Below are 26364 nucleotides of genomic sequence, written 5' to 3' on the forward strand. Positions count from 1 at the left end.
TTAACCAAAAACTACTTCGACGTCAAACCTGCTTTGTATTAAACCATAAAATTACCATTTAAGATTCAAAACCGTGTGTTTTTAACTTTACTCTTGTATTTAAACTCATGATTTTGTTAGGTTATATATTAAGCCAAAACTAACGAAGTAATTCTATACAAACAAATAAATAGGGATAAGACATGTTTGCTAGAGAACACTTATTTCTTTCATAAATTTATTTCATAATCAAAATAATATAGACCCTGTTTCGGGAAAATACTTGTTGATTTTCATCTCTGGTGTAGGTTTCATTTTTGTACTAATAGTTTCGTATCACGTATCCAAATTAATCCGATCCTGATGGAATTAGTTTGTGGTATAGGATGCTTGCTGTTTTAATTTAGTAGTAGGTCGAGAGATCCTAGACATATTCACTGGGGAAATAATTATGATTGTAAAATGTATACGAAAGAAATACATTTTTACAAGACCTGACATAATTTGTTTGCATTGTGATATGTTAGGTATTTTGTGTTATGTACGGGATTTTTCAATATTCTAAATTAAAACAGCAAGTATAATGTAAAACAAGACCAACATATAAAGGGTCATGCCGATAGGATCAAGGGATAAACTTGGATACGGGAAACAGAATAATTCCAGTGCTGTTTTCGTTTCGCACTTGCGTGGCAGGTAGATAATAAGTATGCCTACCTAAAGGTTTGTAAGATAGGGAAGGGATAATTGGGTAACATTTATTTTGACATTCAATTGTATTAATTGAATTATAACCACGTCTGAAGTCGTATGAAGTGCATTTCATTCCCGGCATATGTCCACTGTATTACGAATAAAAATTCACAAGTACAACTTCCACGAAAACACACATTTTATAGGTAATAATAACACTCGTTTTGCAATTTTAAAATGCACTAATTTACACATATTCTTAAGCAGGAACATTTAAGTTTATATACATTGCATACGTTTATGTACTTCGTGATCAATTAAAGTAAATAATAATACACGACTCGACGAGAATAGAAAAGCGTGCCTACACTTTCATGTCATGTAATTTTTAATAAAACTTTGACGAATACGGCGAAGCATTTTATATTTGGTAATAAATTATTCCATCGCATCCTGCAAATATTCAATAGAATTCCTCAAATAGTCATCATCACTATCAACAACTAACCTCGCCTGATACATCGCCATTTTATTTTCTGTTGCTTAGCCTCAGGTTAAGCAGCTAGCGGCCGGTTCATCCACCCGCTAGGTTAGCCGGAACTTTAACTGGAAGGTAGACGTTAACAGGAAGTCATAAAACCGAAATAAGAGCTAGCCTGCGGTTAAATTTTAGCCGAAACTTTAGCCGGGGGTCATAAAACCGGCCCTTAGACACATCTCTGTAGCTTATTCAATGCACACTGGTTTTGTTTAGAGGGGCTAAGGGTATGTGACCCGAATAAGATAAGGGTGTGAAATTTGGACTGCTTGAAAAAATATACTTGTGATAATGATAATAGTGTAAGGAAATATGAATTTAATTTTCGATTTTGGTGAAAGCCGCAAACGCATAATTATAAAAAAAATTGCAAGTTGTTAAATGTTGGGAGAATGTTCGCTCTCTATTTCATTATTGATCTATGCCTTAAAATCTTATCTATGATATTGTCACTTGTAAATGTAATGTGTGTTTGTTTATTATTTGTTTCCTAATCGTTATTTATTTTTCTGCATTGTTAGTTTTTATTTAATGTATTTGTCGGACTTTTGAAACTAAGATGTTTTTTGATGGATGTGATTCAACGTCTATGAGCGGTGGTACGTCAACAAACGAAGAAAATGACTCTGATTTTAGCGAAAGGTTTGTAACAGAGAATTCTAGTCAAGATTTTGGTTCCGCATCGTGTTCTAAAAGTGGCGAGGCAGATGTTACGGAGAAGGATTTTGCTGTACAGCCGGTAAATTTCAGGGAAGAAAACGAAAGGAATTTGACAGAAGATTCTCGTCCGCTTTTTAGCATCAAATTCAGAAACGAAATCATTGCAAGGTTTGTACAGAGAAATGGAATATTCCTGTGGCTATGGGATTCTGTTATTTTAAACTTTTGTTTACTTTGGTCTCCACCACCTTCTCAAGCTTATTCCACTCCCTCTCAGACCTCGCCAAGAAAAGTGAAATTGCTATTTTGTAAATTAATTCAAAATGTATTTTTCAACAGTACATGGATTCGTCTATTTAATCTTAAAACAGCGTTACAAAAATCCAACTAGATTTATAGAAAACTGTTTATAATTAAAATCTGTATTTCCACATCAATGGAGCATTGGTTTTCCACTCTAAGCACAATTAGGGTAGAAAATTGTCTCGGCCACGGTTATAATGTAAAGATCATTAAAAATCCCAGTATTTTTAAAAACAGTCTTGGCTACGCTGTATTTCTCAGGATCCCTGGAGAACCACAGGATCATGTGCAGCTAGTTTTCAAGGAAACTGTAGGGTAGCGGCAACACTCACTGATATCTCTTGTGGAAAACAGTATTGGCTGGGCTATTTAATCACAACATAAATTTTTGTTACTATAGCAAGCATAGATGACTACCACACTACTGTCCAGTTTACCTTAATTAATTTTCTTTACAGTTGCAATCATGAAAAAATCTTATATTATGTACCAACTATTTTACTTATTAATACAAATTCACACTTGATGGCGGTAGTGCCAAAACAGATACACACCTGCAGCACACACACAGTTAAACATGGCAGTATTGTTATACTGACGTCAGTACACCACTTCATCAATAAACATGAGTTTCTCGGAATACAGGAAGAATTTTCAAACTCTTTATTTAGGGTAAATGGAAGGACTGTAGTGTTGAAAAACACCACCTTCGCAATGTTATTTTATTTATGGAAAAACACTGACCCTAGAAATTTACCCTGTTTTGGTACTTGTGCAATGTGTGGTTTTGTCTTAATAAGGAAAATAGTCCCGTTCGTAATCCAATTCATGTTTAATGATTGCGACTGTAAAGACAAATTAATTAAGGCACACTGCAGCAACGCAGCCACTGTCTGTGCTTGCTATAGTGACGTTGATATTAGTCGTAATTTAATAGCGCAGCCCAGACTGTTTTCTATGAGAGATATGCCTAATCCTGTTATCGCCATCCTACTGTATCCTTGACTAGCTGCAACCTGATCTGTAGAAAAAAAACGTAGTCGAGACTGTTTGAAAAAAGGCAGAGATTTTTGATGTCAGTATGTTACGGCCAGGACCAAGATTGTTTTCCTCCTAATGCCTGGTGGCAAGCATTTTCATTACTTATTACTCCCCTCTTAACGTCCTTCTGAACTGTCCCACTTTCCTTGCTTAAACACATTCCTGCAGACAATTCCACTCTCAATGTTCTTACTAGCAGTGAATTTCTCTCTCTCATGTTTTCTTCTGGTCTGAAAATTGTGTGGTGTCATCTGTGTATGGCAACATTATTAAAATTGTCAAAAAAAATTATATAATGTATGTTGGCTAATCTGATGGTTTTCACTGTGTAAAAATGAACTAAAAACCACTATCGAAAAAATAAAAGTTTCTAAAGTAAAACACCCATGCTCTGTGATTTACAGTTCAGTGCCGTACTTAGCCATTGAGAATTCTGAACTGTTGCGTGCGACACAGGAAACACTGCTGATATCTGTTTTAAGAGCCATGCATGGAGAAGTTATGTATCTGTTTGTTTGGATGTCATCTTGAGTTGAAAGCACTGCTGGTAAAGCCTTACGAGTAACTTTTTCAGTTTACGTTTTGCATGTCTGTCAGCTCCCTTAAATGTGTAGGCTATACCTCATTTTACATTGCATTTTTCTAATTTGATTTGAAATTTTTTTCTCTGGGGAATATGTAGTTAGTAGCTATTTTCAAATAAGGTGAAATAACAAAAAATAAATAAAATTCACAGCATATACATTTAAATGTTAATATGCCTGCAGTAAATTTTGGAATTAGTAAATTGAAATTTTTGAATTAGTAAAATTGAAATTGGTTATATATTTATATAGATACATACATAAATACACACACATGAAGTTACATACATGCACATATATTAATCCATGCAATCAACACACTCATTCACTCAATCACTCAATCACTCACTCACTTTTTTTAAAATCTCTGTGATTATTCTGTTATTTTGGTTGAACGTCGGTTGTGCAAAACAATTTACCAAGCCTGAATAAAACTGTAGGTAGGTTTGTTTTCAGTCGAAAGCAAACACCCAAACAAACATTCTCTTTTTATATAGGTATTCAGAACCTTTATTGCAAAGCTTGAGGATATACAGTGTTTTTCGTTAGTCCACGCAGAGCGCCCGGGGATGGAGGCGGTAATATAATTTAGTGTTATCATATTTTTAACATAATTTGGACATATCAGAATTTTAATTTAAGGTGTTGGAAAGGGGGATGGGCGGTGGTATTTTCATAATCTTATTTAGATAGAGACCTTCCTCTTGTGTTAAAAAGGTCTAGTGAGCAAAATTTCAGCAAGCTTGAAGTAAAAAAATACACACACACACACACACACACTCTTGTATACATAACTTATACCTATGTTATGTAGTGTATTTCAGTTAATCTAGACAGGTTTATTTTTACTTCTTTCATAGTATTACCTTTAGGTGATAAATGCATTAAATTATAATACTACTACTGGTAATAAGTTGTTAGTTGTAATGGGTGGTTAATGTTAAAGAATAGCAGCTGCTAGGAATTGAGGAATTAATAATACATTTGTGAAACACTTTAACAGTATGTGATGTTGTTCATGTAGTTGATAGCATCAAACCTGTGACTTAAGTTATTATTGCCTTTTTTTTTTTCCCCTAGGAGCTGCTACTCTGCACTGTGTAGTTGATAGCGTGGGATGAGTCCGGCTTGTAGTGATCGCTCGCCCTGTTGCCCTCCAGGAAGTACAGGGAAGCAGTGAAGAAGTTCCTGAAGGAGCTGATCGCCAAGCATGACCCGGCCGCCGAGAACGGCGACATTTCGGACCTGGAGCTGGACATCTGGGAGGAGGGCTCGGGCGAGGGGAGCCCGCCGGCCCCCGGCACGGGAGAGCAGGTCGCCGCGAGTCCCGGGGGGCCCGGGCCGGGCCCAGACGACAAACCGCGGGACCCCCTCCCGGTCCCAGACGACGCCAACCTCTTCGTCATCGACAAGCGTCCGAAAGTGACGGACGGCCGGGATGTCCCATTTTACCGCCAGGTTTGAAACTGTCCTTGCTGTGATTTCAAAGAAAAAATTATTTAACTGTCTTTATATTCCGCCTCATCGGGATAGCCCAAGCCTGCGTTGCCCCTTGAGTTCATTATTTAATATTCAAGGCTTAGTCTTGCATGTTATTTTTTGGTCGTTGCTATTATGTGAAGGCTTTTCCTGTAAATTTATGAAAATATTTATTAGCATTATCTAGTAGTGGTAATGAGTAATGCAAGAGTTTATAGTTATGTTCACTAGCACAGGACCTTTTGCAGTTAGAAAAAAAATTTTGTCACTACATGGTGGAATAATTGGTGGGACAACAACCTACGCGAGATAGTTATTGGAATAAATATACAAAAAAGAATCTTTGATCAATTGTAATGACTAGGAAATGAAATAACTAACAGTGATGCTCTGTTCCAGTTGTAGACTTTAAAAGATTCAATATTCATGACAGCAAAATATATATGCATACTGTCAAAATCCTCATTTTTAATTATTTGAGGTTGATTTAATGGATTGCAGAACTAAAACTTTTTAGGCTAAAAGCCAGTGCTACTAATTGCTTAATGACATAAATGGTATGTCTAGTTATAATTTCTCCAATTATAGATGGAATCTCTATCAGACGGTTATGTGCAGAAGCTTAAAGGGGCCACCTGGCTGTGCACAGGAGCTCTTAAAGCGCAATTGCTCGCATATCAATCGCACACCTATTCGCCTCTTCGCACCAGGCTCAAAACGGACGTGCAGTTTTTGCGTTGGTAACGTGACTCTATGGGACTAAATTGGTTGACCTTATAATTTTAAGCCGGAAAAAGTTGACAAAGTTACCATGCACTCTCCTGTACCACTTAGAATACTGTGTTTAGAAGTTTTATTACTTAAAATTGTCTGTAAAAACACTTTTTTTTTTTTTTTTTTTTTTGCATTGTTTAAAAAATACACGTGAACGACAAAACCATGAAATGAAACATACAGACCAGTGCAAAAGCTCTTGAATGTTATTCGTAATAAGACACCTTTAATAAATCTTGAACAGTTTGTATGTGGTGCATTAACATCTGGAGCTGGTGGCCTAGACAGGTGGCCAGGTTAATACTACTGGCTCCAAAGCACTTGGTGCTTATGTATGACTCCAAGTCATGCCGGTGTGGTGTTGGATCTAACACATAACCCTCGACACATGAGTGGGGCATGTTAGGGATCTCTGCCACCCTGGGACATAATTGCTTCAAGATAAATTACTGTCTTGTACTGTAATTAGTGATTGTTCTGACACAAATAAAATAAGATAAGACTGTGATAAATTATAATTATGCAATGAAGTAGCGAGTAGGCTTGACTTTTAACCTGGAAAATGCCAATTCTGTTAACCATTTAGGTCTTCAAAATGTTAAGAACAGTTTATTTTTTTTGACAAATGAGCCGTGGAGGAAAATGTTCTTGCAATCTCTCTCTTTCTCTCTCTTTTTCTTTAGGTAACTTTTAGATTTATCAGGGTGTCCACATAATGGAAAGTCGGGGAAGTTGAAATGGGTCAGGGAAAGTTTGGGAATTTACTTGAAATCCTGTAAGTCATTAAAAATCTTTAGAGATGGGAATTTGAGGGTTAAATGTAATGCTCCAGTACCTATGCCATCATCCGGGCTTTCTTTCAGATGGTGTTTTAGTGCTTAGTTAAATATAATATAAAATGATGTGTGCAAGGTTATATTTAAATATTCAAGCAATAAAGAAAGTGTAGAGAGAATTAGGTCAATTTTGAAGATGGTGGAGGCTGAGTAGGTTCAAAAACCACCACAAATGTAAATTACATAGGTAATGAAAATTCTTTGGGAATTTTTTTAAAATTTTGGTTATGGAAAGTCAGAAAATTGTCAGGGACATTTTACTACATATTTATGTTGGAAACCTGTTCATGTAATTTTCGAAGGATTGTGTATTAAGATATGGTTGAGTATGTGTGGCGATGCAGCGGCGGAGCTTCAAGACGCTCATAGAGTCGGAGGGCAAGCCCGAGGAAGCGAGCGCGAGCGCAGCGTCCCCGCGGCGGATGACGTGCTTCAACTGCCACGGCAGCCACAGTCTGCGCGACTGCCCCAAGCCACGCAACCAGCTGAACATCAACAGGAACCGGCGCGACTTCGTCGCCGCGACCGGCAAGCAGACGGGGTACGAGACTCCCCTGTTTTGTTTCGGTTGTTTTTTGGACCGTTTACAGTATTTTTTGCGATGATTGTTGATGAATGATTAAACCTCTTGAGCTTACAAAGTTGTACTGAGGCACTGTCCGAATTCGAGTACACGTTCGTGTGATTGCGACCGTGTGTACTTCACTTGCCCTTGAGGCATACTTGACAAATCCAAACATGTTGAATGCTTGGCCTTTTGAAATGGTATTTAGCCAGCCAAACAGGTTGTTTGTATTAATTTTTTTTCAACAGTTAAATGATTTTGGAAAATTTTGTTTAACTTAAATTTGAAATTTTTAACCTTAAAACGAATAACACTGAAAATTCTTGTTTTAAAAATGAAATTGTCAAAAAAAATAAAACAATGAAATCTTGTCTCTGCAAGTTGCGGACTGTGCCACGCAATATAATGTCGGATTAAGGACCTTTCCGTGGAAGTGTGCGTATCTGTAATGAAGTTATTTTCCTTGTTCCGTTGCGCTCGCTCCGTGTGATGCCTGTATGGTCGTGTGTCTCTCGGACAGTCGGTACCACGTGGAGGAGGACCAGAAGTACTCCTCGTTCGCCCCGGGCAGGATCAGCGACGACCTCCGGCGCGCCCTCGGCCTGCGGAGGAACGAGCTGCCGCGCCACGTGTACCGCATGCGCCAGCTGGGCTACCCGCCCGGGTGGCTGGCCGCGGCCCGGGTCCACCACTCCGGCATCTCCGTCTTCGACGAGCAGGGGAAGGGTGAGTGAGCCGGGTGGTTCTGGCCCTTGTGGTCCGGGTCCGTGCGGCGGCTGTTGAGGGATGAATGGAGTTGTGTTCATTTTGCAGTAAAGTAGTTATGAGAAACTTTTCAAGTACCTAACTAACAGGAAAAAATTTCTGCGGAACCAGAAAATGTATTCAACGAATTGTAGGTACTTTCACAGAAATAAACAATGGAAATTGTATCAGTGGCGTAGCCAGGATTTGTGTATGGGGGGGGGGGGGTGTGTTAAGAAGCATGGCCCCCCTGTATTAAAGCGGGGTGTCCGGGGGTCCTCCCCCGGGAAAATTTGGATTTTTAAGGTGTAAAATAGTGCTATTTTAGCAGTTTTCGGTACTTCAATTTAAATATTGTAATGGTAAAAAAATTTATTAATTTTAATATGACAAATTGTTTGAGTGATGAATAAGAAATTAATTAAAGATTTAAATAAAACATACGCACTTTCTTTACAACATAATGACTCACTTAACGTTTGGGAGTTGTTCGGGACAAAATAATTTTTTTTAAACAGTACCTAACAATCTGTAGGAAATAAATTATTGTACAGCGTGTAGCAACGTATCGTAAATTATGTTAATCCTTATTTCCCAGGAAAATAGGTGGTTGTATTTTTCCCCACTCGCAACTCTAATGAGGAACATCTTAGGCTGTTTCCAAATATTTATGGATGTGTCCATTGCACATACTTCTCTACAGCTGTAAGCGAATACAGCCACGGTGGAAAGGACTCATTCCAATAAATTAACATTTTTCTACTGCTATCACCGTCTATGGCTATTATATGAGGCACCATTTATGGGCTATGTATAGTACAATAAATCAAATAATTTCTTTCATATATGAGTTATGTGTCATTTGTACAATATTTTGTAAACTTTTTTACTAAATTTTAACAGACCTATAAGTGACATTACCAAATAAACCATTGTGCCAAGTATTTCTTTAAATGTTATTGGAAATATTATGAATGGTAATATTCAATGCTTGTACGCCTCATTTTTTAAAATTATTTCTTTAGTTTAACAATTAGTATCAATTTCCTTAAATTTACAGTTTTCAGATATTTTTTTTTTTCTTTTCAGTTTTAATAGCATGTGTTCAAGCTTTTGTCATGTGTTACATGAGTTGAATGGCTTGGTTTTTTAGAAGTCCTTCATTCAGACGATGAAGAAGGGGAGGTGATCTCTGAAGAAATGAAAGTCAAATATGATCCCTCGAAAATCATAGAGTTCCCAGGTTTCAATGTACAGCCGCCTCCGGGAACGAGAGACGTGAGTTGTGAAAATCAAATTTCCAATACTGCAGTTAAATTTATCTTTTGTTCATGCTGTGATTTATTTCTTGCCAACTTGTTTTTGAACTTGTGTTAACGTTCTTGTTTAGGACAGTCGTTAGTAGGCTTCTGTGAATCTAGGATTTTTGTCTCGAATCGAATCACGAATCGAATCTTTAAAGATTCCCGAACCTCGAATCTTTTTCTTTGAATTTTAATTGACAGTAATAAATACTAATTTTGTACATAAATATGTTACCCAATAAACCTTTTATTTATCATTTTTCATTGCAATTGCAATGCCATTTCAGATTAACTAATACTTATATTATGTTGCATAAAATACAAAACTATTGTTATATGCATGTTTGTAATATGTATTAATAGTAGACCTACGTGCATAGTCTGTAACTACTTTAAAATAATACCAACACTTATAACAATATGTAAAAATAATAATACCAATAAAAAATACAAAAACTTTGTAGTTTCTTCCAAATTTGGTAAAACTTACAGCTATAAATACACTCAAAACAAAGACAAATAATAAATAAGTACACTTTCTTACATGCTTCATAATATATTATGCAGTTTTACAATCAGCAATAGCTAGTTACAATCTAAATGTAAAGCAAAGAAGCCTAAAACCACAGGTCAATTATCAAAGCATAGCTACTAATAAATCCTTAATTTCATACATTTTTAGTGCACTGAATCTTGACAGTAAAAAAAAAGTATGCAGTTCTAAAAAAAATAAGCACGTCCTAAAATATTTGGCTTTCTAGACATAAAATGTAGAATACTAAAACAAATAATATCAGTAGAAGCAGCTTCATTAATTTAAAAAAACAGAATATGAAGTAAAGTTTTATTTTTCAGTGACACTAATTTCAATAGAATATAGGTATTCAGTTCTGCTATCTTTCTATCACTGGAGTTGGAGATAAACTGGAACAGGTGAGATTATTTATTCTTAAAATGATCATGAAGGAATGTCAGCTGCTCTACGTGGTCTGGACGCAGTAGCTCCCTTCTTTGTCACAATATTACTGGATGCTGCCGCTCTGTACCGATTCAGGCTCAGAGGTACTTTGGTCTTATATTGCAATCTGTCCTGTATCCGTGTCCAATAAAGTAAAACAATGGCCACTGCAGATGTTACACTGCTAGGGTAGACAAGCGTGGCCGAGCCAACGTAAAAAAATAATTAAGTACCTAGATTCTGGTTGTCCTGCAATTGAGTAAAAGTGAATAACATGAATTACTAATGCATTAGAGTATATTAACATTCAATAGTATATGTTTTATGTGGCAGTAAATGTTTCAAGTCACTACAAAACACTTCGCAAAAAGATATTTTACGAGTCCACATTCTCTGGTACGCTCAGACGAATTTAGCATAATGTACCATAACTATGTTGCCTTTTGTCGACGGTATTCGTGTCTGTTGGACGCTGTTATATACAATACCTGTAGTACATCCGGAGTATTGGGGTATGTGTACCACAGCTATGGCATTCGTGTACAAGAATATTGCACGCTACTATCACATGATGCTGATGAAGCTCAGCTGTTCACGTATGCACAATACATAGTCAGTCTTGCAGCTCCAAATACAGTAGACTCCCGATTATCCGGGGTAATGGGTCCACGGATAACCAAAAAACACGGTTAACGCAAAGTCGAAAAACACTGTAATCAAAATTGTTTTGTCTTAACTATCTAGACAAACACTGCAGCGTCCTACTTAATTTGTTTCAAGAAAACAGAGTTATTTAAATACGTATAAGTAACTTTTTTTCCTTCATAAGATAGTTTTGTTAATCAAAATAATTCGTTTTACAATTTGATAATTTAAAAAAATCTCGTACCACATTGTTTACATAAGAGGTTGCCGTCACCCGACCTCTGTGAAAGGCCCGGGGGTACCTGACGGGCGCTACGGGCGTCGCAATGCTCTTGTTGTCCGGAGGGGCGCCAGGCTAGCGGGCTGCTAGGCTGTTGATGTTGGGTCGTGGGTACTCTGCCCCCGCGTGCCTCGCCAGGTACACGGCTTGAATCTACCCTCAATGGCTCTCCCTTGACTGTGAAGGCCGCTCGGCCGTGTGGAGGACGGGAGACTACGGAAAATTAGTGTACACGAGTTGGTGAGAATTACCTTTAATTTAGTCCCGCTACAAAACACTCTCACCAACACTTGGCGACGTCTAGCCGTTATACAATTAACACAAAAAAAAACACAACACTACGCGACACTAATGGTTACCGCGGCAGTCTCGCGGGTCGTGGGTCGATGCTCGCTGGAGACGGCCAGCGCCGAAAGTAAAACGGGTGCAGGGGGGGAAGGGGGGGGGGGGTCGATGAGCGGGCTCCTAAGTTCGGCGAAACACTTACGTGAGTGATACGATACGCAGCGCGGTATCACGATGAAGACGGGCGGGATAGGCCCGGTTCCGCAAAATACGCGCCGAGTCGACGTGGGCAGCGATGAATTAATAAAATGATTAAAATTTGAAGGTGTGGTGCAGAATAAAAATAATCGATGAAACAAACTTGAATGCTGCCCACGGACACACGTCTGTTCCCGGCGCGGAGTGGTTTGAGACTGCCGAACATGGCCGCCTCGCAAGGAAGAGAAACTTTCTCTTCTTTGTGAGTCGGCGTCAAAAAACTTATATTAATTGAATTTACTCTATTACCAGTTAAAACATGTTCCAGGTGCCCAATTAAAATGTAGCACCTGGTAATTGGGTGCTTAAGCCTTAACAATGGTTTTAATGTATTTAATTATTTAAATTGTGACATCAAGTTGGCGACTGTAAATTTACTAACATATTGTCCCATTGCGAATTGTTTTAGAGGAATTTCTCCTATTCTGACTTGATCATAGTCACGGGCATTTTAATTAAGGCCAGTGGCTGCGGTGACTGTTAATGAGGTTTGTTGTCTGCTCCGTGCGTGGTGTACTCGCCCGGAGTGGCTACGACGCACTTATTACATGTCGGGTAATTAGTAATTTCGTACTAATGGCTTTTCCCTTAATTGAATTATGGGTTCGAGCCTCCGGGGTTACGTACCTTTAAATTTCATTACGTCTATTGGGGTCACGCCCGAGGCGCTTGCCTGACTCAATCCGGCTGGGCAAGGGGCGCGCTCCGAAAACGGGATACGGTACTGGCGGTGCGGAGCACGGGCTTAACGGCCATGGTCGGTACAACGTCAAGGTTTTGGTCTTGGTTGTAACATTCCTAAGTAGGCGCTAAAAAAATTTTAGACTTATTAAATGATGATGTCACAATTATGGGAATTATATTTTAGTTCTTTTAAGATTTTAAAAACTAATAAACGTAATGTTTTCTATAATTAGAAAGATTATTTAACCTGTTAACGTAATTCCCGTCTGTGTTTCCTAAATGCGTGTCCGCCATGATTCGTCATCATCACTAGCGCATCCTGGTGGGCGCGATGCAAACTAGCTCTGGCTTTTGTTTCCAGAGCTGCTGTTTACATGCGGGATAGCGTAATATACACCATAGAGTAAACATTGGCTTAACACTCTGGCGTCGTCAGAAATAAATACGCTATGATGGAGATGAATAGCTATTACTGAAAGAGCAAAATAATGTTAGTTGATTCGTCACATTATTAATTTGTTGCATTGTATTTAATGCCATACAAGTGCCTTTGTCAGTGTGCACGCACGGAAATTATGTTTGTGTTTATGGTTTATGTAAGTGAAATATGGCACGAATCTTTTTAATCTAAGATTCGATTTGTCGAACCACATGAGATTCAATTCGAGATTCGACATTCTCGAAGCTTCGCATAACCTTAGTTGTTAGGGTTGTCATTAAAATACTAACCAAGAGTGAATGTGTTGAAGAGATGGCCATTTGAAGTTAGTTTTATCAGCACTGATATTAAATGTTATTGTTACGATTTACCGCGGGTTCGTAAAGGATAGCCCAATTAAAGATTTTTATCACACACACAGTATAATTTATTACCACTACTTGTCACTTACAAATAATCTTCTAAATTGGCAAATAATTAATTACACTTAAAGAAATGTCAATTCCTCAGTCACTCGTTACACACACCTCGCTAGGCCGCACCTCTGGCGCAACTCTCGCCGCAGCACCCCTCGTGGGTCTCCGCCGCGGGACTCCGACGCCACACTCCGCCGCCGCCGAGACTTGCCTTCGCCGAGGATCCCACTCGACGCCTCGCTCGCAACTTTGCTCGGGACTCCACCGCGCCTGTGACTCTATGCCCGGAAACTCCGCCGCGGGAAAACTCCCGACTCCCTGGAACCTGCGTCCAAGGACTTCGCCACTCTGCCGCACCCGCGGCACTATCGCCCGGAAACTCCGCCGCGGGAGAACTCCCCACTCAGACTCTGACGGACTGACTCGGGCCTACCTCCTTATATAGCCCTTGGGTTCCCGTCCAGAACAATTGGGTATGTCTCCGAGATATCGCGCGACCTTCGCCGTCGAAATGTCGAGAAATGCGTCATGAGTCCTGTCGAAGGACGCGGCGGCTGCTCAAAGAACGCCGATAAACGCAACACGCATCGGGTTCCCACAAAACGTGCCAATAAACATGTCTGAGTCCTTTTATGCCGCAGTGCGGCCTCTTTTAAGTAACTCGATCTGAGGCAGGTGCGCGCTGCGAAGGTCAGGATGTCACGAGATACCAGGGAGAGGATGCGGGTGGAAGGGGGCGCAGACAGGCCGAACGAGCGCGGCTACGCCAAGCACTACAGCCAAGCGCGATCGTAACATTATAAAAATTATTACGAAACCCTTTTAAGTAGTTACCCAGTTTAAAAGTTTTCCTACTTAATAAGAATAAACCATTCAGAACTTTATGTGTAAACACAGGCCTGTGCAAATATTCATATTTTTGAACTTGAATTGTTTATTAGCGATGGCCTAGGGCTGAAAAAACTGACTGATACTGGTTCCGATAATTAATATTTTACTGGTCTAGTACCCAATGATAGAGAACCAAAATAATAATGATTTAAAAAAAAAAATATTCTGTCAGTAAATGCATTGAACAAACTAGTATTAGCATATTTCTTCTAACTAATTAGTTTACTTTAAAGACATATGAAGAACTCTTATTTTTAACATTATGATGTTTCTATTAAAAGTTCTCTAACTGAAAATTCTATTGGACCTCGCAAATGTCTGGTAAATAGCAACTGCGTATAAGAGATATTGTCAAGATTGGAATGGTTTAACCCTTTACGATAAGTATTTAGAGCTTATACACATATACTTACTACTGTACCAGTGTATTTATTTATAAATAAATGCATACATGAAGGTAGCAACAAAATGATTGGCATAATATGTTAGAAAGTTACATACTCATTTCTTCTTTGTAAGAAAGCAACTTGAAATTTTTAGTACATTGGACAGCTTGCGCTGTGTCGAGGATTTAGGAACGCCCACGTGTTGTACCAGTGCCATGAGAAAAATTTGAGGGTCTTGGTCTTAAGTCCGAGCTTGTGTCTGTGCGTGGCTTGGGTCCTCGAGGGTGAAGTGTCGAGGTGGTGGGGGTGCACAGGACTCCAGGTACTACCGCTGCCCGCCCATGACGGAGGAGCAGAGTTTGGAGGCGATGCTGGGCCAGCTGGGGCCCACCTACATGGGCGGCAAGCGGCGACGCAAGAAGGCGGTGATGGCGGTGCAGACCGCCACGCCCCAGTCCGACCTCGACCTCACCGCGGCGGACATGGACATGGACGACGCTCCAGCAGGTGACTTGTGGCTCTGTGGAATATTGTAGCAGTCGTCATCCCCGTCATCGCAGACTGCTCTTATTTATGTGCAGTTCGCCACCATGTAATTGTGTCCCTGTCGATCGCAGGGGTGAGCCTGCCCTTGCTGCCGAGCGACGACAACTGCCGGTTCATCCCGCCGCTGCCGATAGAAACACCCCCTCACGCGCCGCCTCCTCCCCCGTCGGAGACGCCCCCGAGACCGCCGGCGCCTTCGTCCATGGAGAGTGACTCGGAAGGCGCGGACTCCAGGAGTCTGGGAGTGTCCTCTCCGCTCTCGACCGTGAGTTCAGATTCACTATCCACCCAAACTGCTCCGTATCTAGTTTGTAATTCGTTCTTTCTTTAACGTGTTATTGCCTTTGATTTGTTTCGTGTCCTTTGCCTGTCTGGCCAAATATGTGTGGTTTTATTTTCCCTCTCAATTACGTGAACTGACAAATACTCGGATAACAGTGCTGATAACTTTATATAATGCACAGTATGTTCAGAAAATTGTGGCAAAACTTGCCATGATTGCAGTTTTGTTTCCAAGCCATATGAGAGTCAGACTGAAATCCCATCTAAGAAAAATGTGAGAAATACAAAAAAAAAATTCTGTTTTTTGCTCATGTAGCAGCTGTGTCCAGGAATAAATTGGGTCGTCACTCATTGCTAACTTGAACCGGTTTTGTAAAAATGCTTCTCACCGTTAACTTTAATCCCAGTAAGTAAAGGTATGTGTAAAGAACGTTTATTTTTTTTAAATTCGAAATTTAACATTTTGTTTTATTTTGGTTTTCAAAAAAAAATCTTATGCATGGTTGCTACAGGACTAGAAAACCGGGAAAAGTCAGGGAATTTAAAACAGTTAGGGAATTCCGGTAAATATCAGAGAAATCACAGTGTATTTCTGGAATGTAAGGGAATAACGAGTAAGGGATTTACTATACTTTAATAAACCCTCATTTTTTTGTACTTATTAATTAAATTACTTTTTAATGAACTGTTATAAATTTTATAAATTGTAAAACATCTATTAGGGATCTGAAAAGTGAAAAATCATTTAAAGTAATTTTAAGGGCCTGTGAGTACTCGAAAAATAGTTCTATGCATATTTTGAATAAATTGGTATCCAATTATCAGGAATAATTTTATATTTGATAAGACATTTTAAATTGTGTGTGTTTCTATGTATAAAAAACTATTTGTTACCAATAGATATCCTTACACCATGTGAAACTCATTCACAAAAAAAAAAAGTAATATTCACGCACTGTTTTTGTATTAAAAAAATTATGATTATGAATATAAGCAGTTATATAAACAAAGTTATTATATATATATGTGTGTGTGTGTGTGTATATATATATTAGTTTCTCATATATTTTATTTTACTGTATATTGGATCAATTTTTCTTGGAGTGAAATGTGAAAAAAATTCACTGTATGTTAAGATTCAGTTCAAACAATATTCAATATTCATGAATATTATAACGTTCAATGTTCAATTCTAAATTTGATTTGAATGCAAAAAATAGTATTTGCAGAAGCGTAGTTATTTATAATGAGATTTCACTTTATAACATACTCATTTCATTTGCCTTGATCTCACGTGCCCATTATTTCACTTTCTTGTCCCTAAATTTAATCTGATAGCTCTCTTGCATTTGATATTGGGTCAGAAATTTGGTCACCAGATAATTATTAAACATTATTTACACATTTTCCACTTGTGAAGAGGTGATGCAAGCGAACTTCATTATGAACATTTGCATGACCCTTTACCGTTATTGGATAATACTTAATAAATATCTGTTGAGAACATTTGAGATGAAACACAAATTGCCATACAGCTATGGTAGAAGAGGCCAAACCTTAAATCGAATACAGTAGAACCCTGTTATAATGTTTTTCAAGGGAGCACAAGAAAAAAACATTATAAGCAGGAAAACATTATAAGCAGGAAATCTCAATTTAGCACTTAACAATGTTCGAGCTTTATACCAACGGACTCACCAAGCTATGTAAACAACTTTAATGTTAAAACCAAAGATAGTATACTTGATACATGAATTTTCTGAAACAAGCCAAAAAATTTTCAACTTCGTCTTGTTCCCTGGTTAAATTTTGTTTGTCTTTAAAGATAAACTGCCACATTTTTTATAAAATTGTCTCACGATTCATGATGACAACATTAAGAGTGAGAACGTCTAATCCTTCGCCACCTGGAAATGTTTAATTTTGGGATTCATACGTATGAATGAAAAAAAAAATTATTTGTAAGCAATAGAAAACACTTTTAGTTATGCCCTCGCTCAATGGTTGGCAACTTAAATATCGTAGGACTATGTACGTGCATCTGAATACCCACTGGAATGGCAAGGAAGAGAAGAGTTGACTAAGGGTGCCAACTGACACGCAACTATGAACATTGTGTTACCTTCAGTATATTGCATAAAATTGTATTTTAACAAACTTCATGTATTGTATGGCAGTGATTGTAAACATAAATATACATAAAGGAAACTTTTTATCGTAAGTGTTGGAATAATTTGGTTTTAAAACATTTTTTCCCCATTTATTGAATGTTAGAAAGTAAACATTATAAGCAGGAAATTACACTATTTATGAACGTTATATGCAGGAAATAAATACATTGTCCTTATGGGGGAAATATTGGGACTTTAAAAATATGACATTATAAGCAGGAAAACATTATATGCAGGAACATTATAACAGGGTTCTACTGTACTGCTTCATGTATGTGCAGGTTGTAACAATTTTTAAAGAAACTACTTTACAGTGTGTGTGTGTTTTTAAGTTGTTTGCTTTTATTTTGTTTTGTCCAGGGTGTCCACATTCTGGAAAGTCAGGGAAAATGAGATTAAAGTCAGGGAAGTTGGCATTGGCTAGGGAAAGTGAGGGGAATTAACTTTAAATCTTGGAAAATCATGGAAAAGTTTCAACCTCCAGTCCGCTACTTGGACTGCCAGATTTTTTTTCCCTTCAGAATTTACTTTAGTCCATAATTATACCTACTATAATATGGTGTATTCATATTTGTTATATAATTATGCTTATTTGTTTGTACAAATATTTTAATAAAAGTATTTTTTTTTTGTTTTATCTTTCAATTAGTTTTGATTAGTGATGGGATTTTCGATACTTCGATACCTCAATACCTTCGATACTTGACGGTATCGCAAAGTATCGAGTATCGAAACTGTAAGTTCAATACATTTTTTCGATACCGGAATGCTTGTTCATTTGTATTGAATTAAGTTTTGAGTCGCCATCGTACAAAATATGACAGTAGAACCTCGATGATACGTTCCCGTTTCATACATTTTCCCGTGTCATACGCCGATTAATTTGGTCCCGCTGAAAGTACTATGGCTGCATCCGAATACTGGCCTAATGGATCCCTTAGCTAAGGGATCCACTAAAAGTGCATCGTAGTGGACGCGGCCATCTTTGTGTTGAATCCGAATTATCACAAGGGATGCTGATGCATCCCTTCACGCATCCACTAATTCGAGATTTCTAGGGATGCGACACTCACATCCACTAACGCGTCCCTACATTCATTAGCTTCGGAATCGGGTTTTATTTTGTTTGTGTATATTATTACTTCAGATTTTCAGCATAAGATTTGTTTAAAACATTATAAGCGAAAGTGATAACTTAAACAGAGACAAATGAAGAAGTTAATAAATATAATCAAAATACGAATTTAAACTTAAAGGATAATTCAATACTCATAAGTATTTTTAAAGTTTACAATTTATAAAATGTATTTTATTTGGATCGCTAACATGTATAACATACACGTTACATTATTTTTTAATTGGTAGGTATTTATTATTTACGTTTTGCTGAATATTCGTTGATATCCCTACATAAAATGGCTGCGTGAACATTAGTACGACTGACAGTCAACAGGTGGTGCTAGCAGTAAAAGTATTCTGATACTACCCATCCATTAGAATTGCGTCCTCTACATTGTGGCTGCATTTGCTTAGGGATGTAAGGATGTGTGTGCTAAGGACGCATCCCTATGTATTCGGATACAGCCTATATTTACAATGGTTTACCGGAACATACACTTATAAAATCATTAATTTCCCGTTTCATACGTTTTTACGAAGTGGAAAAGTCCTAAAATTCACAAATTTTTTTGTTATATTCCTCCTGATAAACTAGGTTTTAATGCTTTTATTTTGAAAAATGTTCATTGTTTACCTTTGCAAACGTAAGAAAATAACTTTATCACACCATAGATATGGATAGTAACAGAAAGACTGTGCACTTTGCTAGTAGCATCTATGGCCAGTACCAAGTGAGACTAGTGGCGCAAACTAGCAATGATTATGAAAATGGTGCACGCGCTTTACCAAGGCACGGATCTCATATTTTGTGCATTCTGTAATCTTTGAACTTAATATACCCGTTTATTATTGTTTACTTACGATCGGATTGTTTTGTATTTTACGTTTCTCAGGTTAAAATTTTAATGAAAATTGTTCTTTTGCATAAAGTTGTTTGTAAAATGAAACAAACAAGCAAAAATTTCTGATTTTCTTTTTACAATAGCCTAATTTTTTAAATTTCTAATTCAGGCTTGTCGACTTTCTACACCCCCCCCCCCCCCCCCCCCCCCACGCCAAGAAAGGACTGATGTCAGCTTTACTTGATTATGGACTGTATTTTACATTTCTGGTGGTTTTATTATATGTATATATAAAGATGAATTCATATCTTTCATTAATATAATGCAATTATTTACACATTATGTATTTAATTTAATCTGACATTGTGCTGGTATGCTAGATTGAATTTATATATTTTAAAACTAATTTATGTTGTTTGTAAAAATTGTTACTTAATGGGAATATATTTTTCCCTGGAGTATCGAAAGTATCGAACTGAAAAAAACAATACAGAATCGAGTATCGAAAGTGTGGTATCGTCCCACCTCTAGTTTTGATGGATAGAAGATAAATTAAAAAAGGAATAAAGAAAGTGGAGGGAGGACTAGTCGAGACATTGGGATCGTGGCTTCGGGGTTTTCTTAAATTATTTCAGAAATTTCGAGAAGTAGCCAGGGAAATGAGATATTTGGTTGTGGTAAAGTCGGGGAAAAGCGGGGTGAATGTTTTCAGAGACTTGTGTGGACATCCTGTTGCCTCGGCTGCTTGTGTTTCGTGTGTCTCACGGCGGCGGGGGTGTCCAGAGGGGCTGTGCTGCGCAGGGCCACAGCAGCGTGTCGTCGCCGCGCCCGCAGTCGCCCTCGCTGTCCGAGCTGGAGGGCAAGAAGGCGCTGCTGCTGGCCGAGCTGGAGGACGGAGCGAGCTCGGACACTGCCCCCCGGCCCCCGGTCGGCTCCACCACCCACCACACGCCCCTCTCCCTCGGCAAGGTGAGTGTCCTCCCCGCTCCCGTCCGCCCAAACTGCTCCGCGTCCAGATCTTCAACGTGTCATCGCCTCTGCTTTGTTTCCTGTCCTTTGCCCGTCTGGCCCGAACATTTGTGGTTTTTTTATTTTCCCTCCTGATCACGTCGAACTGACAAAAATACTCGGATAAACAGTGATGATAGCTTCATATGACGCGCGGTATGTACGGAAAATTGTGGCGAAACCTGCCGTGATCGCAGTTTCGTTTCCAAGCCGTGAAAAGTGTCAGACTGAAATCCCATCTGAGAAATAAATTTGACTTACAAAAAAAAAAAAAAAAAATTTTTCTGTATATTTTGCTCATGTAGCAGCTGTGTCCAGGAATAAATTGGGTCTTCACTCGCTGCTATCTTGAACCCCCGCACGCAAAGGGGGGAATTGACAAAATGCTAGCTACCAAACTCTATCAGTATTTTTTTCATGACCTAAAACCAGCCGGTTTTTGATCATATGTTCATGTGTAGCTGAAAACCCACCTGTTCCCCATTCTTAATCAAATGTAAGAGAATAAAAAAAAAACATGAATTAACTGTTTTTTGATTTAATGATTTTAAATACGATCGTCTGCCGACATTCATTCACCTGGTCACAATCAGCAAGGTAATTTTTACCAACTAGCAGTGTTTGTTGCATCGCATGGAAATTATAACAGTGCGGGAAAAGACTACGACCCATTTGAGATGTTAGAGGTGTGTTCAAAATGTGTTTCAATAAGTACAGGTAGTTTGATGTATTTATGTTCTCTTGCAAGATTGAGTGGTGAGACAGGGAAAATGTGTTCTGTCGGGCAGGGAAAATGGGAATAACTCTGGAAAATCGTCTAAAGCAAAAGTGTGGGAAAACTTGTCTTGAGTTTTATTGATTGGTTTGTTTCAGTTTCACTTCTAATAAATAGAGACCTAGAAATTTCTTGAGTACTAAGTCCTAAAATTATTGCATCTTAAACCTCACTTGTATTTTACTTGTATTAGTAGATGTTTATTATAATTCAAACCCAATATCTTTAACTCTCCCTCAAGTTACATAAAAACAGAAGTTCTGTGTTAGTTCTTGCAACTGGTTCTCAGTTAAACATCCCCCCTGAACAGGACCACGTTGGTTGAGTAGTTAGATCTGTCGTGTCCACCAAGGTAATCTGGGTTCGAGTCGCATACCTGTAATACTTGGCGGATATTGCCAAGAGTCCGTGAGTTTTCTTCGGTTCTATTGTTTCCCCCATTAATTCATATATTAATGCTCCATTCTCATCACCTCTCATCAGTTTATATTCATTTGGACATGTGTGAATATTGTCAGGTTTCTTTTCTGTTGTAGGTAAATTAATCGTGGTCAATTTCATGTTTAATGGACCACGTTGCTCGAGTGGTCAGATCACTCACCTTCTACCAAGGTGATCAAATTTAAATTCCCGACGAGCTGGAAAATGTGGCGGATGTTGCTTTACGTTTCCCCCGACCCATTCGTCCTGTCGATGCTCCTTCACAGCATCTCGTGAACTTTCACGGTCTCAAAACAACCTCTGTACCGAAGAGATGTTGAACCCAATCCATTCCATTTTAGGTGTTGTGTTTTTAATAATATCCTCGGAGTGCTCCCTTGACAGCGATGTGTGTTCCCAGGTGAAGAACGTGAACCTGGGCACGCCGGTCCTGCAGTCCAGCTCCCCGTTCAAGCGGCTGCCGGAGCCCGTCAAGTTCTCCAAAGACGTCTCGGACGTCATCAACTTCGAGAACCTGCCGGAGAGCACCGGCGCCTACGGGAAGATATCCGGCGTGATCGAGAAGGTGCGCAAGGTGATGAGCAGCGAGCAGGTGTAGCCGGCGTCTGCCGCCGCGACACATTCCAGTACGCGACCGTCTCTAGCCTCACGTGCAATACTTACTGTATTAATTTTTACGAACCAAAGCTATTTTAATGTGCATATATGTTTGTACATGCCTATTTAAATTTTTTATTTGCTTTTATTGGTTACAGTCAGGGGCACAACAACAAGGGGGGGGGGGGGGCAAGGGTATTTTGCCCCCCCCCTTCAATAGAGTGGATTGATGATTCTTTATAAAAAGGTATATTGCCCCCCCCATCCCTTTGGAAATTTAGTTGTTTCGCCCCTGGTTATAGTTAATAAAAGGAGTTGCGTCCTAATAAAATCAGATCATATTTTGTAATTTAATAGGCAGAAATATTTTGGAAAACTTGACATGCAATAGCTTTGTTTTAAATAAATGAATTACAATAGTATTAAATGCTCCTGCGAGTGATTTTTTTTTTCTTTCTGTTTAGTCTGAGAATCGGGATTCCCCAATCCTATGTTATTGTTTAATAATATGTACACAAATAATGAATTTTGACTACAAGAAACAAATTTGTTAGTGCAGGGGACAATAATTTTTTAAGAAAAGATTTATTATTATTATTATTTTAATTTTTGATGTCGTAATAGTCTATACCAAAGCTGAACATAATTAATTTTACATTAATTTCAAGCAAGGTGTTTCTATTACCTTATTTACCCTGCAGTTTCCAAACAAGGAATTTAATAATGGCTCTTAGATATATTGATTGATGGCTCTGTGAACATCACACTATTGTTTTATCAATTATCATGATCACTGTTTTTTATGATTTCTGTCTTATCATCAAGAATACAATTTATTTTATTTTTTTTAATTGATTCTTACGCACTACTTAAGTTACCAAATATGAGCAACTATCATGCTCATAAAATCTCAGGTTGCTGGGAGGATCCATTTAAACGATAAATATTTCCAGCTACCGGTTACAAGATTAAGATAAGTACTTGTCATTGCTATTTTTCAATGAGTTATCTACAACACAAATAAATTTAAACACTTTAAGAAGAACAGAAAAAAATTTCTTATAATTTCAATAGATATTCTCTCATTTTCATTTGTTAATTAGCTGAGAACTTGAGCAGAATTTCATTTTTGTGGCACCATATTCCCATTTACTGAAGTAATATTGTAATATTAACATCAACGTAGATGACTTTGGTCCTAGAATTTTATGATGTAGGCATCATGTTAGCATCCCTCTTGAACATGCTTACTACCTATATTCCCTTATGCATTTTCCCCTCTTAATTAAGTTAATATATTTCCTTTCCAGCTCCCTCTATCCACACAACACTTTTTCTTCTGCCAGCTTTTGGTTCCCCGCCCTCCCAAGACTTAAATGATCACCCATTGGCCATCGGGTTTCATCCAGGAATGGGCCATCAATTCTTAGTATTTATATGATTTGAGGAAAAAAATATTCTAAAGAAAAAATTTGAGAAAGTATAATTCAAACACCAGTAGATGTGTAATTGACAAGGACTACATTATTTACCCATACAGAAACTATCAATGAAATATTGTTCATATCCTAAATATGTATATGTGATTTTGAAATAAATATTTAAAAGGTTAAATTATTTTTAAAAACTTAAAAGGTCTGTATTTTTTCTTGTGAATTGTTTTATTCCTGACTCTTGAGATCTAGATTTGTATTTTGAGGCACACATGTTTTAAGAATCAAATTCAAGATTTGTATCACTAGTTTTATCACATTGCAGAACAATTTATTGCATTACCAGTTTCGCATCTTGAACGGAGTGTTGGCACCTTTGTATGCATATTTATCTTTGATGTGCCTAAATGATCCTTATAGATTCACTTTGGACCAAACTTTTAGTTTACTGCAGTGACATTTATTTACTTTACTAGTACAGTTATACAGATGTTTACACACTTTTTTATTTAAGCCTAAAGCCTGTACATGTGATAGTGACAGTGACAATTTAATAATGTAATTGAACATTGACACACCTTTAGGTCTTAATATATATAAAAAAAAAAGAATGGAATGTATGTTTATTACTTAGGATACAATACTGTCACTTTAACAATAAATTATTAAATTAATTTTGTTCTCAAATATATTGATACTAAAATAATGCATATAATGTTCAAAACAGAGTGATGGTGTTAATGAGTTGGTAGTTAAGTAATTGATGGGAAATTCAATGTTTTCTTATCTACGTGATAAAACAATTTTTCACTGTTCCTTTAAAATTGTGAAGTAGTGATTTTTGCTGTAGAGTCTCTCCCATTGTGTTTATGTAAGTTTCTTCAATGTCAACTTTTTTTTTTAATTTGTGCAGCCTTGTGGACTGTGTTGCATCTCTCATGAAAACGATTGCGCTCGCAAAAGCAAGTCCCGTTCATGTGTGTGCAGACATAGGTATTGGATCTGCCACACAGTTGTATCTTTAAGTGTATGCCTGCCCTAAACCAGAGTACTGCAAGTTACTGAACAATATCACGAGAATAGGTACTTTTTTACTTCCATAATGCAGTTGCTGTTATGAGTGTAGGAGTTGTGATTTTGTAGAATAAGTGCTGATATGATTTTGCTCATTAATCCAAATTTGCTATTAATAGGGACAAGTTTTTATATTTAAAATTTTAAGACAATTTGCTGTTATTATTTTTATTTTATAAAACCATTTTGTTCATGAAGATAGTGTGTTTTTCAGCAAATATTGGACTTTTTTTTAACTCTAAATACTAATTTTACCAAAATAGTACTATTTTGATTATTAAATGATGCATTTTTACAATAAAAAAATTGAAATAAGTATGCCTAGAGAAGAACTATTTGGAATAAAGAAAAGGTTTTGCAGGTTTTTGTGTGTTTTAAAAATGTACCATCATCAAGAGTGTAAACGAGTTACTAATAATTAGAGTCCTGTAAAAATGGTTTTATTTTTCCTTAAATTTCGTTTTGAAAAAATCAAATTTCGGTTTTATTTCGCTGTTTTGGTTTTTCATGTTTACTTAAACTTTTGAGAATGGTTTTATGACCTACAAGTTTTGCTTGGCTAAATAATAGTGGCACGGCGTATACTCGTATACTGCACTCTAAAGTCAACACTATTGGCAAATAAAAATTGTAGGCTTGAAACAGCTCGGCACGGCCCGGTGCCGCCTAGCGCGCTGCCTCGGCACGGCCCGGTGTCGCCTAGCGCGCTGCCTCGGCACGGCCTGGTGCCGCCTAGCGCGCTGCCTCGGCACCGCATGTCTCAACTTAGTATTCTTTTAATATTTCTTGCTGCTGTTCTTTGTCCCGTTGACGCCGTATTCACTTGCTCTGCGGTCGTATTGCATTTGCTGAGAAGTGTAGTTACGACAGTTAAAGGTCACTGATTTTGCTTATCAATCGGCGTAGTGCCATGTGTTCATGTTTACGAGTAGTAGAGGTGTAAAAGTAACGAAAAAAAGTGTACCCGTATGTATTTGTTACTATAACAATTAGTACTCGTTACTATCGTGTCGCTACGTTACTCGTTACTTCTGATACCGCATAACATGCAATGTTATGTTGCAGCAACGAATCGAGTCGTATTGCGTACGCGTACAGTATGACGTCACGTAAATAATAATAAATAGAATATAAACAATTAACAATATTTGATAATTAACAGTTTTTGTTAACCAAGAAACAATTAAATCTCATTAGAGCGGTTTTATTATATTATCTCTTTTAAGATAAAAACAACAAAAAGCGTGAAAATACGCAATAATAAATAACAAAAACATACATATTTCTAATTTGTAAAAAATACTTTCTTATAAACAGTAAAAAACTTGGACGAC

General features: G+C 37.7%; 1 protein-coding gene across 4 annotated transcripts in view; it reads left to right on the forward strand.

Annotated features, from left to right (window-relative positions):
- LOC134540240 (zinc finger CCHC domain-containing protein 8 homolog) overlaps window positions 1-24157 on the forward strand; it is a 37003-nt gene extending 12846 nt beyond the window's left edge. The window contains exons 1-9 of one of the 4 annotated variants that reach the window (XM_063382859.1): window positions 1665-2038; window positions 4959-5256; window positions 7232-7428; window positions 7973-8178; window positions 9350-9474; window positions 15057-15249; window positions 15360-15553; window positions 20486-20671; window positions 22327-24157. In XM_063382859.1, the coding sequence (XP_063238929.1) occupies window positions 1770-2038; window positions 4959-5256; window positions 7232-7428; window positions 7973-8178; window positions 9350-9474; window positions 15057-15249; window positions 15360-15553; window positions 20486-20671; window positions 22327-22524 (1866 nt within the window). In that variant the 5' untranslated portion in view covers window positions 1665-1769 and the 3' untranslated portion in view covers window positions 22525-24157. Of the gene's footprint in view, window positions 1-1664; window positions 2039-4958; window positions 5257-7231; window positions 7429-7972; window positions 8179-9349; window positions 9475-15056; window positions 15250-15359; window positions 15554-20485; window positions 20672-22326 lie in introns of those variants that run through there. The other 3 variants (XM_063382860.1, XM_063382861.1, XM_063382862.1) reach the window with 3 other exon arrangements.
- Window positions 24158-26364: the final 2207 nt, after the last annotated feature.

The sequence above is a fragment of the Bacillus rossius genome, chromosome 16 (assembly GCF_032445375.1).
Source record: "Bacillus rossius redtenbacheri isolate Brsri chromosome 16, Brsri_v3, whole genome shotgun sequence".
Taxonomy (NCBI): domain Eukaryota; kingdom Metazoa; phylum Arthropoda; class Insecta; order Phasmatodea; family Bacillidae; genus Bacillus; species Bacillus rossius.